This window comes from Carassius auratus, chromosome 46, assembly GCF_003368295.1.
Source record: "Carassius auratus strain Wakin chromosome 46, ASM336829v1, whole genome shotgun sequence".
NCBI lineage: Eukaryota > Metazoa > Chordata > Actinopteri > Cypriniformes > Cyprinidae > Carassius > Carassius auratus.
In genome coordinates, this window is record NC_039288.1 from 14,632,713 (window position 1) to 14,652,815 (window position 20,103).

At 37.1% G+C, this 20,103-nt stretch overlaps 1 protein-coding gene across 10 annotated transcripts in view; it reads right to left on the reverse strand.

Annotated features, from left to right (window-relative positions):
* The window catches only part of vav2 (vav 2 guanine nucleotide exchange factor), a 157,858-nt gene that overhangs the window by 6,377 nt on the left and 131,378 nt on the right, over positions 1-20,103 (reverse strand). For 6 of the 10 annotated variants that reach the window (XM_026235026.1, XM_026235029.1, XM_026235025.1 and 3 more), the window contains 15 exons: positions 18,382-18,450; positions 17,857-17,957; positions 10,489-10,588; positions 7,895-7,990; positions 6,287-6,355; positions 6,052-6,138; positions 4,675-4,760; positions 4,430-4,562; positions 3,989-4,003; positions 2,131-2,240; positions 1,950-2,051; positions 1,114-1,202; positions 992-1,005; positions 765-786; positions 342-469 (listed from right to left, as the gene is read on the reverse strand). In XM_026235026.1, the coding sequence (XP_026090811.1) occupies positions 342-469; positions 765-786; positions 992-1,005; positions 1,114-1,202; positions 1,950-2,051; positions 2,131-2,240; positions 3,989-4,003; positions 4,430-4,562; positions 4,675-4,760; positions 6,052-6,138; positions 6,287-6,355; positions 7,895-7,990; positions 10,489-10,588; positions 17,857-17,957; positions 18,382-18,450 (1,221 nt within the window). The remainder of the gene's footprint in view (positions 1-341; positions 470-764; positions 787-991; positions 1,006-1,113; positions 1,203-1,949; positions 2,052-2,130; positions 2,241-3,988; positions 4,004-4,429; positions 4,563-4,674; positions 4,761-6,051; positions 6,139-6,286; positions 6,356-7,894; positions 7,991-10,488; positions 10,589-17,856; positions 17,958-18,381; positions 18,451-20,103) is intronic. The other 4 variants (XM_026235033.1, XM_026235028.1, XM_026235027.1 and 1 more) reach the window with 1 other exon arrangement.

The following is a 20,103-nucleotide window of genomic DNA, read 5'->3' on the forward strand; positions in this document are numbered from 1 at the left end:
GGTAATGAATTAGGGATAGCAAGCCACAAAAAAACAAGACAACAGGTTATATACTACATAAACTGCATTAGTATGACCAGAATTCAATGTTGACCTGCCAATGGTGTGTGCGAAAAAAGAAAATAAATTTACTTCTCATAAATATCTCTTACTTTTTAGGAAACTGTATTGCTGATATCTCCAATATGACTAGTGATTTGTGATTGTGATACACCAGAAATGGACTGTTGTTTATGTATTGCAATTTCAACCATTTAAAACAATGCTATCATTTCTAAAACAGGCCAACTGACCAACAGGTTTTCTGTGTTTACATGGTACATTTTCATTTTATAATATACCTCCCACCATGATGTGTCTGGATCTCCCTTCAGGAGCTCAATGGTATCTCCTGTCTGAAAGCAGAGAGGCACTTTGCCTTGCGGGGCAGGGGTACCATGGTAATTTCTGATGGCCACCATCTTTGGACCTTAAGAACACATTGGGAAAAAAAGCTTATAATAACTGCACAAAGAACAAAGTACATGGATGCTTATAATTCATATTCATAGAACACACCCACACTCTGTTTTTTGCATGCGTGAATTATATGCTAGATGGCAGCAGAGAGCCGATGTATAATTTCTATAAAGCTTGTTTGCTGAATCCATTTCAGTTTAACAGCCTGAAGCCATGCACAGTATCTACATTTTTCATATTGATATAACCCCATTAGGATCACAGGAAAGAAAGACAAAAATCTAATTTTACTTATATATTTTTACCTGTCTGTGGAAGCCCCAGCTCCTGTTAAAGACAGAGGGGGATTTTTGATTTAATGCACTTCAAAGTGTAACACTGTTTTTATATAAGCAGATCAGGCATCATTTAAGACATCCTGAAGTGTTTTTCAAAATTGAGGACAAACTTTAAGAAGTAAAACTCAAAGATAGAGGTAGAATTATTTATCTGCGAGATGGAAGTTTATTAATACAGGCCACTAAAAACTCACCGGATCATGAGGACCTGAAATAATAATGAAAGAGAGAGAGAGCATGTCAGTGGTCTGATCGATTTAATTAGGGCAGAAGTGTAAACAAAGCTTTGAGAAGCAGCTTTCTGTTAGAGACTCACTTATTTTACAGATGGTAATGACCTCCAGACACTCCTTATGGACACCAGTCCCACAGAGCGAACAGTAGTATCCCTGGTAGAAAATACCCCTAAATAAAGAATGATAGAAGGAGATTGTCAATTTAATATGATAATATTCCCCGAGGTCCTACTGAAGTTCAAATTCACCCAAACTAGATTTCGTTATGGTTTTGAATGATGCTCGCCCATGCATAAGCAGTAAGTAGTTGTCAAAGCATTGCTAAGTTACTGAGGTGTTCTGGGATACTGCTTACTGGTCCTTATCAAAAGAAAGCCCTCTACCAAGTCTCCATGTTCAGACATGCAGAAAGAATCAGATTTTATTTTTTAACAGCAACAAAATAATGTAACTTTCACTAAACATTCTAGTTTAACATCTTCTTGGTCACTGCTGATTCCAAGCTGTTTTCTGAAAAAGTCGCTTTGTGCATATGTTTACATCATTGCTATAACAGATACATTAGATATCGACAACACTGCCTGAAACAGATTTTATCACTTGATAGTACGAACAGTCAGTCCTAAAGATGCTATTTGAAATGTAGTGATGTCTATGATGTTCTGGTCCTGACTTTAATGTAAGTCTATGATTTTTTAGCTTTTTATCATTGATGTTATAATTAGCAGCCATTGTGGACGCTGACCTGTGCTGCAGAGTGGAAAATTTAGGTCAGTACACTATGATTTCACACAAGTCAATACAGCCAATCAGTGAAGCAGCTCATGTAATAGAGGTCAGACCAGTAGCCTAGTAACATGGGTTGAATCCCGTCTCAGTCCACTGCGTTGCCTTGTTTGTGCGCGTGAGCCCTCACCTCAGCAGCATTTTACAGGCTCTGCAGTTGGTGTTTTTTTCAAACGTGTGCATTTGGAAGTTGTGCTGGTTGGCAGTGGCTCTTTCGGGTTTGATGTTTGACCTGCATGGATTAATATTCAACACGTGATATGGCAATCAAAATACTGTGCAATTTTGATACTGATGTGGTTCTAACATACATGGCCATTTCAAACTGCTCCATCCACTTGCGCTTGGTGTCCTCTGTCTTGCAGAAAAACTGAAAGCCCTGTTTCCCCTGCAGATGGATCAGGTAGAAGCCATAGGACCACTATGGGTGGAGAGAGAGAGGAAGAGAATGGTTTAAAAAAATGTGTTAGGGGTTGTTCACATAACCATATGTACTGTTTTATAATTGTTCATTAAGTATATGCATTTTTAGCCTTTCCATTGCATCTAATGCTACAAATACTTAAAGGGGGGGTGAAATGCTCATTTTCACTCAATATCCTGCTAATCTTGAGTACCTATAGAGTAGTACTGCATCCTTCATAACTCCAAAAAGTCTTTAGTTTCATTATATTCATAAGAGAAAGATAGTCTGTACCGATTTTTCCCGGAAAAACACGAGCGTCTGGAGGCGTGACGTGTGGGCGGAGCTAAAGGATCACGAGAGCCAGTTGCGTTGACAGCGTTTGGAAGCTGTGACAGCTGTGAAGGCTGAAACTGAACGAGAGCAGCAGCAGCAAGGACTCGCTCGAGCGGGGCTCGAACCCGGGTCTCTGATGGGAGGCGGACGCACTAACAAGGAGGCAGAGATATTTTAAGCAGTTTTACTCACCGCATGCGGTTCCAACACATGATCGTGACCCTTTTTCGTTGGGACTGCATTATCCTTAAGAAATAAATGATGTGCAAATCCGGCGTCAAACTGGACCTTGTTTGTAAAACAAGCATCTTCGAAATGCAGGGAACAAACAAAAACACTTGCACAACTCCGTTGATGCTCTGTAAAAATAAACTCCATCCACTGGTCCCTTAATGCTGTTTCTCTTTTGGTAATCTGTGCAGGGTTGTCTTGCCCTGGCCACCAAAAACACACTCCTTTTGTGACATTTCGCGACGCTCTCGCTCTGATCAGTGAATGTCTGTGCTCTCAGTGCTCTGCTATACTGGAGCGCGCGCTCTTCCGGCAGAAGTGCGTCAGGACCCATATAAGGAAATTCCGCTCCATCTAACGTCACACAGAGCCATACTCGAAAAAAAAACTTTCCGAAACTTGTGACAAACCGGAAGTAGTATTTTTGGAACAGAAATACTCCTTCAAACGTACAACTTAATTTTTGAAACTTTGTCCATGTTTAGCATGGGAATCCAACTCTTTAACAGTGTAAAAAAACTCAGTATGCATGAAATAGCATTTCACCCCCACTTAAATTTCAAAAGGCAACATGAATTCACTTAACATTCTATTTCTACGTTGACAAGTTTTTTTATTGAAATAGAATGGGACATTTTGATTGTCCCCTTTTAAGAGTCTTTACCTACATAATGCTGCCTACATTTTACTGATTGCTAGTCAATAGTATTAGTGAGAGGATTTTCTAGAAAATTCTGTAATCATTTACTCACCCTCAGATTCTTTCTTATATTTCTTTCTTATGCTGAACACTTTGTTGATATTTTGAAGAATGCAGCAACTGACTTTTTATAGTAGGTCAAAATGCTATGGAAGTCAGGGCTAATGGCAACTGTTTGGTTACTGACATTCTTTTGTGTTCAACAGAAGAAAGAAATTCATAGAAGTTTGGATCAACTTGAGGGTGAGAAAATGAGGATCATTTTCCTTTTTGGGTGAACTCAACCTTTTACGTGCTGTATCGAGTAAAAAATAGCTTGGAACTTTCAGATTCTACAAAAAATGCTAAAATGGCAATATGTAAACACTATGTTTATATTCTGGCAGTGTAAAACTGCTGTGGATCTCTTGAGATTAAAGAAAACGGATCACAATATCACAGAAGTGAAAGGCACAATCACAGCACCTCATTACTAAGAGAACATGAGCATTCAGCTTACCATTTTTCCACTCGACTGGCAGGCATGCAAAGATATTGAAGGTAAAGAGAAAAAAAAGGAGAGAGAGAAAAAGAGAGATATACCCTGTTACACATGCATTCTCATATACATGCAAAAATTCCTGATTGTTAGATCCATGGAGAATACATTGGCTTCTCTGCATTTACATACACATGCTAGAGCACCGGAGAGGGCAGTGCATCATCTCTGATTGGTTGAAATTATGAGCATCATGCTTTAACACTCAAGGACAAGTGTATAATGAACGCAATCCATCTGTGCTATTCACAGAGCAAACTATCAGATCATCCTATTTGCTTTTGCAAGGTTAACAAGCAATAGATAAAGATCATTGCCTGAATCAATTTGAAAGAAGCAATAAAATCAGGAATAATTATTCTGGAACAGGCCTGATGGCTGGCGAATCAAAGGCCTTCTCACCTTTTTCACGTCACGGTTATTCATAGGGTCATCAGACATCTTGTAGAAGTGAAGTTCGATGATCTCTTTTAACTCATAGTTATAACCTTTCCTCTTGCAAACAATCACAACTTTATCAAACAGGAAGATGTATCTAGGTACAGAAAACACAGAAAAAAGATAACACAATATGTTTGTAGTAGAACAGGTCAAAGGTCATTTCTTCTCGTTTCATATGAAAACATATAAAGAAGGTGCAGTCGTACCTGTCTTGTTTGGTCCGGTTAACTATAGAGCACACTTTAAGCTCTCCATCTATCTTTGGCCTACCGTATTCCTCTAACTTCACCTGCTGTGAATGATTCAAGCACACACACACACACACACATTTATAATGGCATAATGGCTCAAGGAATTTATACATTTCTTTGCGACATACATTCAAGCATCAATTGTTCCTGTATGCAATATGGAATATTACATGTAAGTATAAGTTACATTTGAATGCATTAATTGGAATTGCAAAAATAATAACAGAATTCTCAAATACTGCCATATGGATAGTTATAGGGAGATAATTTTATTTTACATCGAAAGAAAGATTTAGCATGCAAAACCACTGATGTTTGGTGTAAAAGTTTTTGTTTTTTTTCACGAGCACGTCAAAGATTTTTTTTTTTAGAATATTTTTGTCTTGCACAACATTTTGTTTGCAGGTAATTTTTGTGTGAGAAAAAATATCAAAAGAGTTCTTTATTGCAAAATACCTCATTATTATGTAGCTCCATACTGTTGCTGTATTTTTTTTCTTTTTACATAAATAGGTTTATGTATCAACTGTGGCTACAAAATGGGGGAAAACAACATACTGTAGAAGAAGTATGTTTGAAGAAGAAGACTTCATGCAATTATCTTAGATGTTACTGGCAAATAAATGCTACATACATACAACTCTACATACAGGCAGCTAGCAAAGACCACAGTGAATGTATTTTGTCTGTAAGTGGCATGCCTCATTGGCTCTTTGATGTTTAGCCACGGGCGTCATTGACATCACAGGGTTCACATAAATAAACCAGAGCAGATCCACTAACTCCTACATTAGCTACTGGGAGAGGATACACTGATTTCATTCCCTTCAAACACAGTCCTAAACACATCCTCCCTGTGCCCATGGCCTGGAGGCTTTCAGGATTTATTTTACTGAACAAAAGTGACAGACAGGGGCAGGTAGAGGCTTGTAAACAACTAAATGTTTGGGGATAAAGAGGAATTTGCCAGCAAGCTGAAAAGTGCACAGGCTCAGACATCATAAGTCTTTCACTTGACACAGTAGAGGGGCAAAACCATATTTTTGCAATCCTCATAGAAGGTTTTCGTGAAGCCACCATGAATTATTGTTGAGTCCATACCAAAAAGCTGAAATACTGATACCAGCTATGATGTTCTCAGCATCGATAATTACATGGGTACCTCAACAGAAACAGGTAGGCCAAGGAATATGAATGATATATTTTCATGTACAGGAAAACATCTTTCATTCAAACGCACATACAAATAATTATTAGTGACCTTTAAGGTACATCCTCTTTCTGCATTTTTTTTCAGATTATGCTAGAGAATCGCACTTTATGAACACTTACTAGATTTTCTATTGAGCTCTGAAATTCACTTATTTTCTTCAGGGTTTCATTGTCTCTTTTCACCTCGTTGATGTACATTGCCAGGTCCTTCAAAGACAAATAGACAGAAAAAAATCCAAGCCACTGATTACACATCAAACATTCTGCTAGGCTTAATTATATTACAACCCACTGTTGAAATCAAACTCTGTATTGGGATAATATGTGTATATGACGGTCATATAAGAGTTCAAACCTGCATGGCTTCTAGTGCCTCTTTAAGCTGCTGTCTCTCCGGGCGTTCAATAGAGTGACCTACCAACTCCTGTGGACAGACAACATAATGATAACTTCATAACAAATTCTTAGCCTGATACAAAACCTATTTATGGTGATATTTCACTCTAAAATACATTATTTTAATGTTGTGTATATATGTATATACACACACATATAGAGAAAAAAATATATACCACACTTCTGTTAAATGCTTGATTGAATGCTTGTAATAGTATTGTTGAAATTGTGTGTCATATTGTTGAATGATATTAAAGCCCTTCTACTGTATCACTTCTCCCAAATTTGAAATGGACAGTGGATAATATGATTTAAGCATGACTGATTTAAACAGTGACACTTTATCCACCTCCCAGTGCTCACTTCCCTCTCTGCTGTATCCTGGCTGTCGGTCAAACGTCACACTCTTTCTTTCCATATCCATTATTAATGTGTGTTGTGAATTAATGATGGTTTGTATCATGCAGGGCATCCTGTTTTATACATGATCTCTATTAGCAGTGGCTGAGCAGAGTGGAGAGCCACATGGGTCTTGTTGGATGAGGTAAAATGATCTGAATGTTTAATAGGATTTGGGGGTTCACAAGGTACTGTCGTTCTGCTGTTTTCAAACTTTAAACCGAAAACAAAATAAATGGAAGATGAACAGGTACAGTACTAGGCTTGCCGCGAACGACGGTGTTGACAGTGTTACCGGTTTTAAGACGCAACACCAGTTACATCACTTTCCCACTGTGACACCTCCCTATCGTCGTTTTGATATCTTTAAAGTATTCATTTTTCTTAAATATTTATTCAAATTAAGTAAAAATAATAATAATAAATAATTTATTTTAAAAGAGAGCATGCACTATAATTAAAAACTGAATTCAGCTACAATGCTTCGTGCCAAGAGACAGTGACAATCTAGATCAGCATAAAACTGCATCATCTCTTCTCCCTGTGCTGCGTCTCATTAAAGAAGACACATTGGCCCCATCAGATGAGGATAGACAACTGACAGCCAACCTGTAAGCCGGAATCGTATCTATTTAGATGAAAAATATGAAGCTCTGCCAGAAGCAAGCAGGCAACAACATTCCTGAACCCGCTCTACAATGATGACCACGACCCAAAAAAACCACGAAGATAACAGAGGAAGAAACAGTCATCCTAGGTAGGAAACTGCCATCAACGCACATCGTGAGAGAAGAGAGAGAACAAAATGAGGAGGAAGCCGACGTCGAGCCACAGCCCCCCAAAAAGAAAGCACTGTAAATAAATGCCAATTAAAGTGTTTTTATTTTTTTAGAGTGCCTACTTGTCATTTATGTAGGCTAAGGTCATTTTGGAAGTTCTTCTTTTACATTCTTTTCTTAATTATATGGTTTTATCTTATTTAAAGTTTGTGTAATTCATTAAGGCCTATCTTATATTCTTATTCATTTTAAAACCGTTCTAATATTGGCTAGGCAATAAACGTGGGAGATACTGTTGGTGATACTGTTATTACCGGTGTTGTCACAGTTGAATTTTTCTTATAACACTCTTAATGACAGCTCACAGTAGTGTTGATGGTGACTCTCACCTTAAGCAGAAGGTGGTATTTGAGGACCCTCTGCATAGGGACCACCAGGAGATCCTGCAGTTTGAACTTCCCCTCCTGGACTTTCATGGTACACTCCTGTGGAGAAAGATTATGGCAACAGGTCAGCAGTTTTTAAAAGGAAAATCTCAGAACAAATAATGCCCACAATAAAGAAAAGTGGTATTTTAAACTCACATAATTATTAAAGATGACAAGACTTTCTGGAATGTGGCATATTTTGCAACAAAATAAATAATAAAAGACAAGACTTGGTTTTATCTATTAGGATTTGACTGGATTTATGGCCAATGATATTTTTCCTCTAATTTCTATTAATGATTATGAAAACATGTTTTTCTTTGGAATCCTGTATACTATGGAAATCTGCACCCAAAATAAATACAAACATGAATAAATACTTCAACTTTATTCTGTAATTGTGACTCTGTATCTCACAATACGACTTAATTTCCTATTTTAAAGACAATTATCTGAGATGGAAACAGGCTTCAATAGTTCCTAATCACACACACAATAAGACCTGAAACATTTATTAATTAAACCGTAATATGTCCATTACATTTTTTTTATTTCATTTTGTCTACCATGTATAAACTGCATATTGTATACAAACAGACATGATTTGTCGTCTTCACTTTTCACTGTTAATCCCTTCCTTTTTTTAATCTTCCTGTTCTCAAATGGCCAGTAAGCAAGGAGGACGGACTGCTCAAATGTCAGGCTTGACATTCAGAATAGACTGAGGAAGAGGCTCATCATCTCTATGACTATCAGTGACTCCATGTCCCTCCTTATGAAGCATCTCTGACTAATCCACTACAAGAGCCACTTGTCTCTATCCAAGAGGTCTCATAACCATGCATTGAATGGACTGTACCTGATTACAGAGCCCTTCTTATGTGTGTCAACAAGCATGTCCAGAAGTGCGGTTGCTGTGATTTCATCTCTAATCCTGTGTGGAAATAATGGCTTCTCTTGCCAGTCTTTATTTTTGGAGTCATTAAGTAAACCACACTGCCTCAGACTGTCAGGCACAAAAACAGCCCTGTAGTCTTTGCATCCTGAGCAGCATTAAGAGAGAGCAAAATTAGCTCATGTCCCAAAACTGTCAACAGCAGTCTGCTCAGAGGGAATACTGTGCTGGAGCTGACCACTGGAGAAGTGTCTGGGAGAAAGAGCTGTTTAAAAGAGTCTTTTTAAGGCAGTGTTCCTGCTTCAGCACTGGCTGATGAGAAGTACAGTTTAAGTGAGTGAGGCCTGCATGTTGATTTTGAGCATTATTCATTCACTTAAAAAGACATTTCAATGTAATTCAAAAATGTCATTTTGTCATCATTTATTCACCCACGTTTCAAATGCACATGCACAAAAGATTAAAAAAAATAATAATGTCCTGGTTGCTGTTTTTCATGCTATAAAAATGAATGAGTACTGGAGCTTTCAAACTTTAAAAAAGGAAAACAAAGGATCATAAAAGTTGTGCATTTGACTCATCAACTATAAAGTTAATCCAATCCAGTCTTCTCCAAGCCACACGACTGGAACAGATTGAAATAATGAGAGAGATAAAAATGTCAGTTAAATGAACAAATTGTTCTGTGAGTCAGATTATTTCATGAAACTGGTCTAGGTCAAAAAACATTCCTGTATGAGTTTTCTTTTTTCTTCTTCTTCTTTTTTTTTTTTTACAAATCAGACTGTATCTGATTCAGTTCACATTGACCAGTGATCAAGTCCTAGCAGTTAAAAGCAAACTGGAGACGATTTTCAGTGAATGACAACTCACATATTGGTCTGCTCCTCATAAAATTAATTGTAATTGTACTTATAGATGTATATTTTTATTTGATAGAAAGAAAGTTCAAAAGAACACCATTTACTTAAAATAGAAATCTTTTGTAACAACATATGTGTCTTTCTTGTAATTTTTTATAATATGAATGGATCATTGCTTACTCTAAAATTTTGAATGGTTGTCTATCACAGTTTCCACCAAAATGTTAACCATCACAATGGTTTTCAACAGTGACAATAGTAAATGTTGATTTTAACACCAAATCAGCATATTAGAATGATTTCTCAAGGATTATTTAACACTGAAAATCAGAGTAATGGCTGCTGAAAATCTGCAATAACAGAAATAGAATTGACAGAAATTACATCATAAATATTTTATAATAGAAAACAGCTGCTTTAAATTGCAATAATATCTCACAATATTGCTGGTTTTACTGTTTTGTTTGAAATAAATTCAGCCTTGGTGAGCATAAGAGACTTCTTTCAACAAAATAAAAAAATCTTAATTATTCCAAACTGTTGACCACTAGTATATATGTATTTAAAGTATGTATATGTGCGTGTGTCTGTATATGTATGTATGTATGTATATATATATATCTATAGATATATATATATATACATATATATATCTATATATATATATATATATATATATATATATATATATATATATATATATAGATATATATATATATATATATAGATATATATATGTACACAAAACCACACCACAGACACTTTAAAAATGTACAAGATTAGACTGTATAGCATACCTCCACTTTACATTTGACATCTTCCCGTGTGGCAATCAGCTCATCCAGTGTCTTCTGTGCGTTCTCCATATGGCTGCAATACTGGCCGTAGATCAGCAGTCTTCAAAAGAAAGATCAAAAGATCGAAATCATGACCTTGCAATCACATTCAATTCTTCCGTCTCAACATATAAAAGGAATAGTTTCATTATATGGAAAACAACAGACTGTCATTGGTGTCATTTGGTTTTGATCAGTAAATAATGACAGGATTTTAATTTTAATCTGAATCTTTGAAACCATTAATAATAATATTTTTAAACACATAATAATCTGAGCTACAAATCATGAACAAATAGTGTTATATAATTTCAAAATAGAGCTACATCTGTTGTGCTCTTTTATCTAATTAATCTGAGTGAAGCATGTTGTGGATTCTGGATTGGGTACAAATTAATTTAGGCCTCTGAAGACATCAAGACACATTTATTAAATTTCACAATGGACTCCTGATAGTGATCAGCACATTCTGGAAGCAGCTCAAAGTCATCTCGTCTAGATGATGGCCCCACGTGAGGCACAGATTTCTGCCTCTGATTTAAGTAGGACACTGGCAGAGTTGGCAAGCTCAAACCCTTGGATACGCTCGGCTTGCCTGCCTCTTAACTATGGACAATTTCAATTTACAATATATAATCATTGCTTAGTTATCCTTGATCATGAAAGAATGACGAATGAAATAGAAATCCCATAGAATACCAAATAAGAAAGATCAAATCTGGAAAGAAAAGTGGTCTGATCAAAGCAAGAAACATTTTATCTATATCCAATCTGGATTATCCTCTAAAGAAAAATACATCTGGGTAAGGTCGAATGAATCAAAAGATGAGGATCAACTCAAATCCAGCTCATTAAGTATGGTCTGTGAAGTGTTAGTCTTCTTGATGGCCTCTATAATTCAGTCTCACCTCTTTATGTTGACACGCGAGCACCCGTTAAAATCTTTTACTATATGAGAACGAAACTAAAACTGTAGTCTTGGGCTGAAAAGTGTGCTCCCCTGCTGCTCTGCTCAATGTCTGGGCCTCCGTGCCCTTGGACTAAGCAGGCCTGATTAAAGGCTAATCTGGAACAAGAGAGACGACTTGGCTCCTCATGGAAATGGACTGATGGAGATTAATGGCAGCCCCACTCAATTATGAGCCAAAATGCATATTTAACTGCATATTGAAAATGCTTTAGCAGGTGTCGGGAATTAGCTGTAATAACAGATGTCACAGGCATAATTGAACATGAAGGTCTTCTTTACAAGGCAATTTCCAGATTAAATGTTTCAGGTGCCTTGTAAAAAGGACTGCGAGGGAGAGACGGTGCTTTATGTAGGACACTTCAAACAATGCAAGAATAATGGAACAAAAATCTTCACGTTAAGTGAAGAACAGTCTTTCTCTTTAAAAGGTATTAAATGCATCAAACTTTTACATTTCAAATTACATTGATGAAAAATGTTGTATTGTTCTTAAGCGGTTTGACGGTCAGTATATAACCTTGAGACCGGCGGTTATAGTTGAACACCGTCATTAGAACGCTATAACCGCCAAAACCGTGTCATTAAAATATTTTTTACAAACATTATCAAAAATTATTTTCATTTTTTAGATAGGATCATAAGATGTGCAATATATCGGGAGACATGGTTTTTACCACTTAATGAAGTTTTGTAAATCGTCAGAAATGATATTTACCACTTTACATTAAATTTTGCTTTGTAGAAAACCTTTCTTAAAAACGAATTTCGTTTTGTACAAATTTTATCTTAATTTTAATAAATGTTTCATCAACCAATTGCATGTATTTTAATAAATAAAAGGCAAATATAGCAGACAATGATAACCGTGACATGGAAGCGCCAGCGCGCCGTGTTCACTTGCACTGCACTGTGAACTAGAGCGCATCTCATCGTAAATGAAACTCAGCGTAGGCCTATGCCTCATACATTAGTATTAAATATCTTTGCTGCATCCTTTCTAGAACAGACAATGGCTTTTTTTTTGCGGCTCGCATCAGCAAAGCATTGCATCGTCCATAGACCGCAAAACAATCAGCGGATGGCGGGCGGGTGCGGCTTTGAAATTTGCTCATAAAACGTTGGCGCCGATGATGAGTTTTGTGACAGATCTCCTTAATAAACGGAGGTTTGAAATCTCTGCCCCTTTACCGATCAGAGCGCGCGCTGACACGGAGTTAACCTGCTATCTCCAGGAACAACCAATTGACTCTACGGCAGATCCACTAGCATGGTGGCGAGACAATGAAACACGCTATCCGCTCCCCCAACCCCCCCGACGGTTATGTTATGAACCGTCACATTTGACTCACGTCATAACCATCATCACCAATTCTGAAACCGGCACACCCCTAATTGTTCTATTTGTTTAACTTTTTTGAAAAAAAAAATCTTGAACAAAGTATCGTGGCTCAACATTCAGCTTTGCTATCAAATAAAATAAAAAAAAACATTTCACAACATCACTGTTTTTACTAGGGATGTAACAAAATCCCGAAAATTTTGGGATGATCAAAAAAGTTTTTCCAGGTATTTCTAACAGCAGTATTCAGAAACCGAATAATCAAATGTAAAATAACAATAAATATAGATTGATCTTTGCTAAACCTACAACAGTTATTCAGTCAAGAGCAGTGAATGATCTCTGCCATTTGTTAATTAACATGAATGACACAGAGAGCTGCAGGTTATTAGGCTGCTGTCACTTTAAGGCCTAATGCACTGATTCAATATAGTGATACACTTCTGATTCTAAAGATAATAGCTTACACATCCAGTGAGCAGATTTGTTAAGGAAGGCTGCAAATGCCCTTTCATTCAGGGTTGTACTCAGGACTTACATTAGTGTGCAGTGGAGATCACTCTTTAACGACCCATTAATCATGTGCAATTAAATGCAATTGGACAGAAGTGAAACTTGTTAACAAGAAGCAATGCACATGGGCACTACAGTCTCAAGAAATGTGCTCTTTGTGAAGCCAATTCTGTCGACTGATCCAGCCTGGAGTGCTAAACACTTGGTCTCCCCAAAGGCATCAGTGTTGTTAGAGAAAGGTGTTGAAATGAAAAGAAATGCTGCAATTTGTGTTGGCACAGTCTCGTTGGCTTTATGATGCCAATTAACCTTGAACATGCAGCATCCTGACAACTGCAATGGCAAAACAGTCAAGGCTATTCAGGCTCTTCTCTAGAAGTTCATCCTGGTTTCCACCTCTTTTGGCACTTCAGACTATGAGGGTGGGATGTGATTGAGAAGGTAAGATATGGAGAGAGAAAAAAAGCCCTGGGTTGCTTGTGTGTGAATATTCCCCAGGGTGAAAGCCTTTGCCATGGCCGTGTAAACACATGTTCTTTGAATTCAACTCTCTTCCGGTGCTACCACAAGCTGCACCAACTTTCTCATTATGGCAAAGCAGTCATGCATGCTATTTCACAGAAAATACAATTTGGTATAGACGCTCTGCTTCCAGATTATATCTGTCCACTGGAAAAGACCCAGGCCAGCGAGGAAAACGCAAAGCAAAGTGGAAGTGACAGGCAAGTGAGAGAAGTAATAGTCTCAGTCATGAGGCATTGAAGACCCCTCACCTTCACTCTAACACAGCCCACACAGAGTGAACAGTGGCTCAATCTCAACGCAAACCAACTAATAATGTTCCTCAGCACCTCTGAGTTCATTCCAGCACCATCACATAAATTAGTTTGGAAATAACCCTAAAACAAATCCCATTTTAGACTTTACCGACCTCTATAACAGTTTAAAAACTGATTTGCTTTGCACTCTCGAGGTGGCTTCTTAGATATTTTCTGAAATGATGATGTAATAACCCCACGTGTCGACCCTAGTCAGACACTGCTACGTCATGTAGGAGCAACAACAACAATGGTTTGTATACAGCGCGTAAGGTTTATGCGCATGCTCCAAGACTACTTCTTCATTTTTTGTGTATCTCATACTGATCTGGCATGTATACTACATCGTTTTCGGTTGGTTTCACTGGTTTTGTGTGGACAGAGCTATTTCTTGACATGACGCTGTGTGGAAGTAGCCTTAGAAAGCAGCTTGCCGATTTTGTTTAAAACATGATGGTATTTTCGCTCTTCAATATGCCCTTCACAGTGTAAACAGCTTCTGAAAGGCTTTTTAATTATTTCATTCTATGGAAACCAACACTGCAAAAGGTTGAAGGGACTTACAAGTGGAGATAACAAAATTAATTAAGCAGCTGGGCTTTTGGAGCAATAGACAGAGGTGTGGAAAACAGCAACCGTACAACAGCCAAATCCCCTGGCCATTTCTCTCTTTGTTGAGAGGAAAGGGAGAGGGACTGTTCATCCCATGAAAAATAGAAACATGCCAATCAGATGAAAAATTGCAAAGGCGAATGACACAGTCCTGCTTTAATGAAATGAATAATTTGCCAAAAATACTCGTTGTTATTTAATGGGTAATGCCACCAAATGTAAATATATCTTGTCAGATTTTATTCTGAGGAATTTTTTTATAAAAGCCGCCTTCTTTCTCATGCGCAAATATTTTCTTAATTTTTCTTATTAGAAAGAGAAAAACAACAACAATTTAGCCGTTCAACTGCCATTTCATGCAAAGTGTCAACCATATGTTGAGACTGTCTGAAAATTAACTGACAGGAATTGAGCATGAGATAAGACTATTGATGGTGGTGCGCAATACAGACAAGCAAACAGGTGAAGAAAATAAGAAGTAAAATCAAGAAGACAGCAAGAATGTCCAGTGTTAAGGCATAATGAAATGGCCATGCATGTCAGAACAGGGCCACACTACTGCAATGTCATGTCATAGTGCAAGCACCCACGGAATACTGGCTCAATGAGATGACAGGCTCAGAATTACATAAACAAAAGAATGTGGGCGAGAGAGGCGGTGCTGTCACACCGACTCTGTGTGATGTTGCCCGCTGGGCTCAGGAAAGAGCCTTGTAATGGGCCAATTACCTATGCAAACTGACAAATGGAAACAATAGGGCTGTCTCCTCAATCTCTATTTTTTTCCATGCTTTATTTTTGGAAGCGATCGATCCCTGTCACCAACTCAAACAACTGTAAATAAGCACATATAAATTCTGACTGGGTGTGCTTCAGTTAATGGGGCTTAAAAAAAACATTTGGATCTTACAGAACATTTTGAATTTTGCCAGAGTGTGCTGTCATTACCGAAAACAAACCTCTGATTATCATTGCCTACACCACAGTAATGTAGAGATCTGCCTTTCCCTGTGAAAATGCAAATGCCCTCCGCAGCTGCTGTATTAAATTAATCTAATGCAAAACAAAGTCTCAGTTCCTCTCGCAAGAGTCTATATAGTAATTCTCACTGGGAGAAGTTATTTACCCACCCGAGAGATAAGATATCTATGGAAGTGCTCAAGCGGAGGTTAAATTAGATGTCTACAGCAGAGAGGAAATTAAAAGAGAAACAAAGTCTTTAATGTGCATTAGAACAAGTGGCTGCTATAAAGGGCATTCTGAGTACTTTAAAGTCAACATGAAATAAACAGAGTATCTTGAATATTAAGGCAATACAAGTTAATAATATAAAGCAAATAATTATACATTTGATTATGAACAAAACTGATAATTAGAAGCAAACCATACTTAGTACCCTTAAAGGGAAAGTTACCCAAACATTAAAATGATCTCATCATTTACAGTCCTCAACTCAGCCTGATGTCACTCCAAACCTGACTTTCCAAAGCTGTATTGTTCTGCAACATCTTCTTGTCATTTAGGTTTAGGACAAAATAAGGCTGAGTTGAGTAAAAGCTTGGTGACTGCCACATGATGCTGAACTAATCAGCCATGAGCCAGTGATGTTTATTTCAGTTGATTTCCTCATTTTGTGCTAATCCCATTTGTGCTTGGAGTTTACCATCTACACATTCAACAAACATCTATTTCAAACCCTAGTTAATATACACTAATATCAGACTTAGATTACATCTGGTGCAAGTCTAAAATAATGTTTGTGATTCTAAAAGGCTAAAAATTTATGCTATGAACTGACTAGGGTCACAAGTAAAGTTGCTGAAAGTCTAGAACATTAACTTCCTCAAAATCTGCATGTATAACAAAGAGGATTTTTATAACCTTGTTATCTGATAACACTCTTGAAGTTCATAAGTGTTATCAAGTGGATAACACTTGGAGATCATGTTCCAAGAATTGTAGCAACGTTAATTCCTAAGATATTACTGCAAGGCTATCTGGTTGCTTAATAAACCAGAACACTAGACCAAAGTTCTCATCTCTGAGGAAGCATGCGCTCTGATTGCAGTAAGGTTATCATTTTTTGTTACACCTACTTGGTTTTATTAAGTAGGTCCCAGATGGAACAAAAAACAGCTATTGTGCTGAGCACAGCAAGAGCATAACTCTTACACAATAAAATATGGATTCAGATGGTCTCAGTAATGCCTGATAACACAGAGTTTAATGTACTGTAGCATTACTAGAATAAAGCTACATGTTATAGGGCCTGTCATTTAGTTAGTCTTCAGTGTTTCTCAATAAAAAGGGAACTGCAGGGAAATTGCACATTACTGAGCTGAATCAGCAGCGGTCCTAGACCAGTGACCTGATGTACACCAGGTCCAGCTGCACAGATTCAAACTTCAAAGAGAATAAGTGAGTGGCTCATCTGAATCTTAATATTGTCTGCTTTGTAAGTGAGAGTACACTATTAATGGATACACAAGATAATTTATTTTAAAAATAGATTTTTTTTCCAATCAGTAAAAGTCAGTGTGGTCCAATGTTGTTATGATAGCTTTTAGGGGTTTAACAGAAATACAAAAATGAATGTAAAAAAGAAGAGACTGTATACAGCTGGATAAATTCTCCATCTCTGGTAGGTATAGATGAAACGGTGTTATGATTTTACTTCAACCCCCGAGTATTTGTCATCCACTGTGGATAAAGTAGCTAAAACTTTCTCTATTATCTGGTTATTGATTTCTAATACAGCAGCTACAGGAGACAAAAAGAGCACTCAAAACAGGAAGTGTTTAGCTCTAAAGCAGCAGACTCTCACAGACAGGTCTATTTTCTTTCTAAGCCCTGTGGGTTGTGGGCTCTGATGAGGATTTATTTTAAAATAGCTGGGCTGCTGCGGTCAGGCGTTGCTGGTGTGATGGATTTTTTTGGGGTGGGCGTACGCTGGAAGACTTTGTCTCCTTCACTTGAGGTCATTTCAGCTCAACAGAGGCTTAAGGTGTTGACAAAAGGGAAAGGTGTTATAATAAAACTGACACTGATAAACCAAAATACTCCATGAAGGTACTGACCTCTCCTTGAAGTCCAGAAAGATCTTTCCCAGGCCATTGCCCCCACTCACCATGGTCAGGTCAATGGCCCTCAGCAGAGCAAAATGAACCTTGATGATGTCCTGTGGAGAAATGGTCAAAAATTGCCACCCAAGCAATATTTATTAATTTGTTGTTCCATACTTTTTCCCTCTCAGAATTATTCATTTGTTGTCAGACACAAGCTTTTTCCTATTTAAAATTTTACCATTTATGCCATTTCAACTACTTAACATAGACAGCTCATTGAGCTAATTTGACAGTCCAGTGTCTGAATATATATGCATTATATATACAGTATATATATAGCAATAAAAAATAAATGTACTTTATTTTTAAAGTAAACAAATACATAACTATAATTAGTAAATTCAACATTTAAGCTAATACAAAAATATGAGTAACATACAGTTCACAGTGATTGTTAATAAACATATTTTCGGAAAAAATAAACACAAAATATTTTTAGGCTGTAAATGTAAAATAGAGTAGTAAATGATCACTCACCTCTAAATTCACAAATATGGTCTCCATGTCCTGTGGTGTTAACACTTGCTTCAGGGGAATCATATAATTCTAAAAAGGTAAAAGAGAAGAAAATACCATGAATGCCCTATAATACCTGGCAGAAAAATCAGAGCTGATTTCCAGAAATGGCACATGTAATTCAATTATTAAACATAAAGTCAAAGCATACAATCAAATACATGCAATATGACTGCTTATATCTTGTTGAAGTTTGATAATTGTCTTTGACTAACAAAAGTCAAATACTATTTGTCTAGCATGGCTGTGGGCAGGCTGTTCAAACATACTAAATCCTGAGAAATCCTGGCAAATGCATCTATTTGTTTCAGTTTCAAAGCAGAAATGGTTTTCAGAGCAATACTGACACGTTTGGCATAATTAGGAAGAAAAAAAATCAAGCGACATTCAGTTAACAAAGCATCTGTCTGGTATAGTGATGCGCCGGTCGGCTTTTTTTCCAACCCGCGGGTCCCGCTTTTCTGAAATTATTTGGCCCGTCCCGCAAATAAAGTAAAATTTCTTTACCCGAATAATTCTTTACCCAAGTAAATCTCGATCAGCAATCAGCAGATACAAAGCGCAGTTATAGGTGCACATACGCTTGTTTTCATATTTAGCATACAGAACATAACGCCACGTTTAATCCACAATTTATTAATGTGAATATATTATATATGAACAGTCTGACCAAACAATTAAAATGTTTAATTATGCAAGAAAACCTTGTGTTTTGTTCATCTGAACAACTTATTTAGACTATTTATTTAATGCGAACATGCACACACTTTAATAAAGCCAAATCAGTTTTTGTCACAAGTAAATCGATCGTCTACCTAAGCCATAACACATAAGACACTCTTTTTGGCCACCTGCTGTGGCGTATTTGTGTATAATAAGAAATGGTCACTGAACAAATCAGTGAACGAATCTGAACGAATCATTTTGGTGAACGAACTAAAAATCAACGAATCTCTTGAAATAATAAAAATTTCCACCACTAAATTCCATGCACCATAAACTGATTTTTATTTTTTTTTATTTTTAGTGATCCGCCCCACAATAAAGTGCCAATTTCTTAACCCACCCCAACCCGCATCACTAGTCTGGTATATGAAATTTGCGTGACCCCTCACTGCTTTGACAGCGATTCATCACCTCTAATACCAGTTCACTGGCTTATTTAGTCACGCTTAAAATTCTGTTTGTTGTGTGTGACAGCACAATTGGAAACAGGGCAGGACAAAACATCACACATTTCAGTTTTTGCACAATTTGTACATACAAGAATGAATGCATGCAAAAGCCCCAGGGCAAGTATCAATGTAGTGCCAACAAAACTGATTTACTAAATGGACGTTTTCACACTTTATGCAAGTGCATGGCATTTCTGTCATATGACTGACACCTGAGTCTGTAGGGCAAAAGGAGGACACACATCAAGAAAACCCCAATTTTAGGCTGAAACCTATTACTTAGGCTGAAACCTATTAATGCCTACACACATTTTTGGCTGCCAAAATCATGTTCCCTGCCAACATGTTATACATTCATGTAACATTTGTCTAGATTAAAAACTAAAATCAATAGATGAAATGTAAATTTGCACATCACAACACTACAATGTACAGTATACAAATGTTCATTTTGCGATTTGCTAAGTTTAAATGTTATGAAATTATTAACAAAGGTAATATATGCATA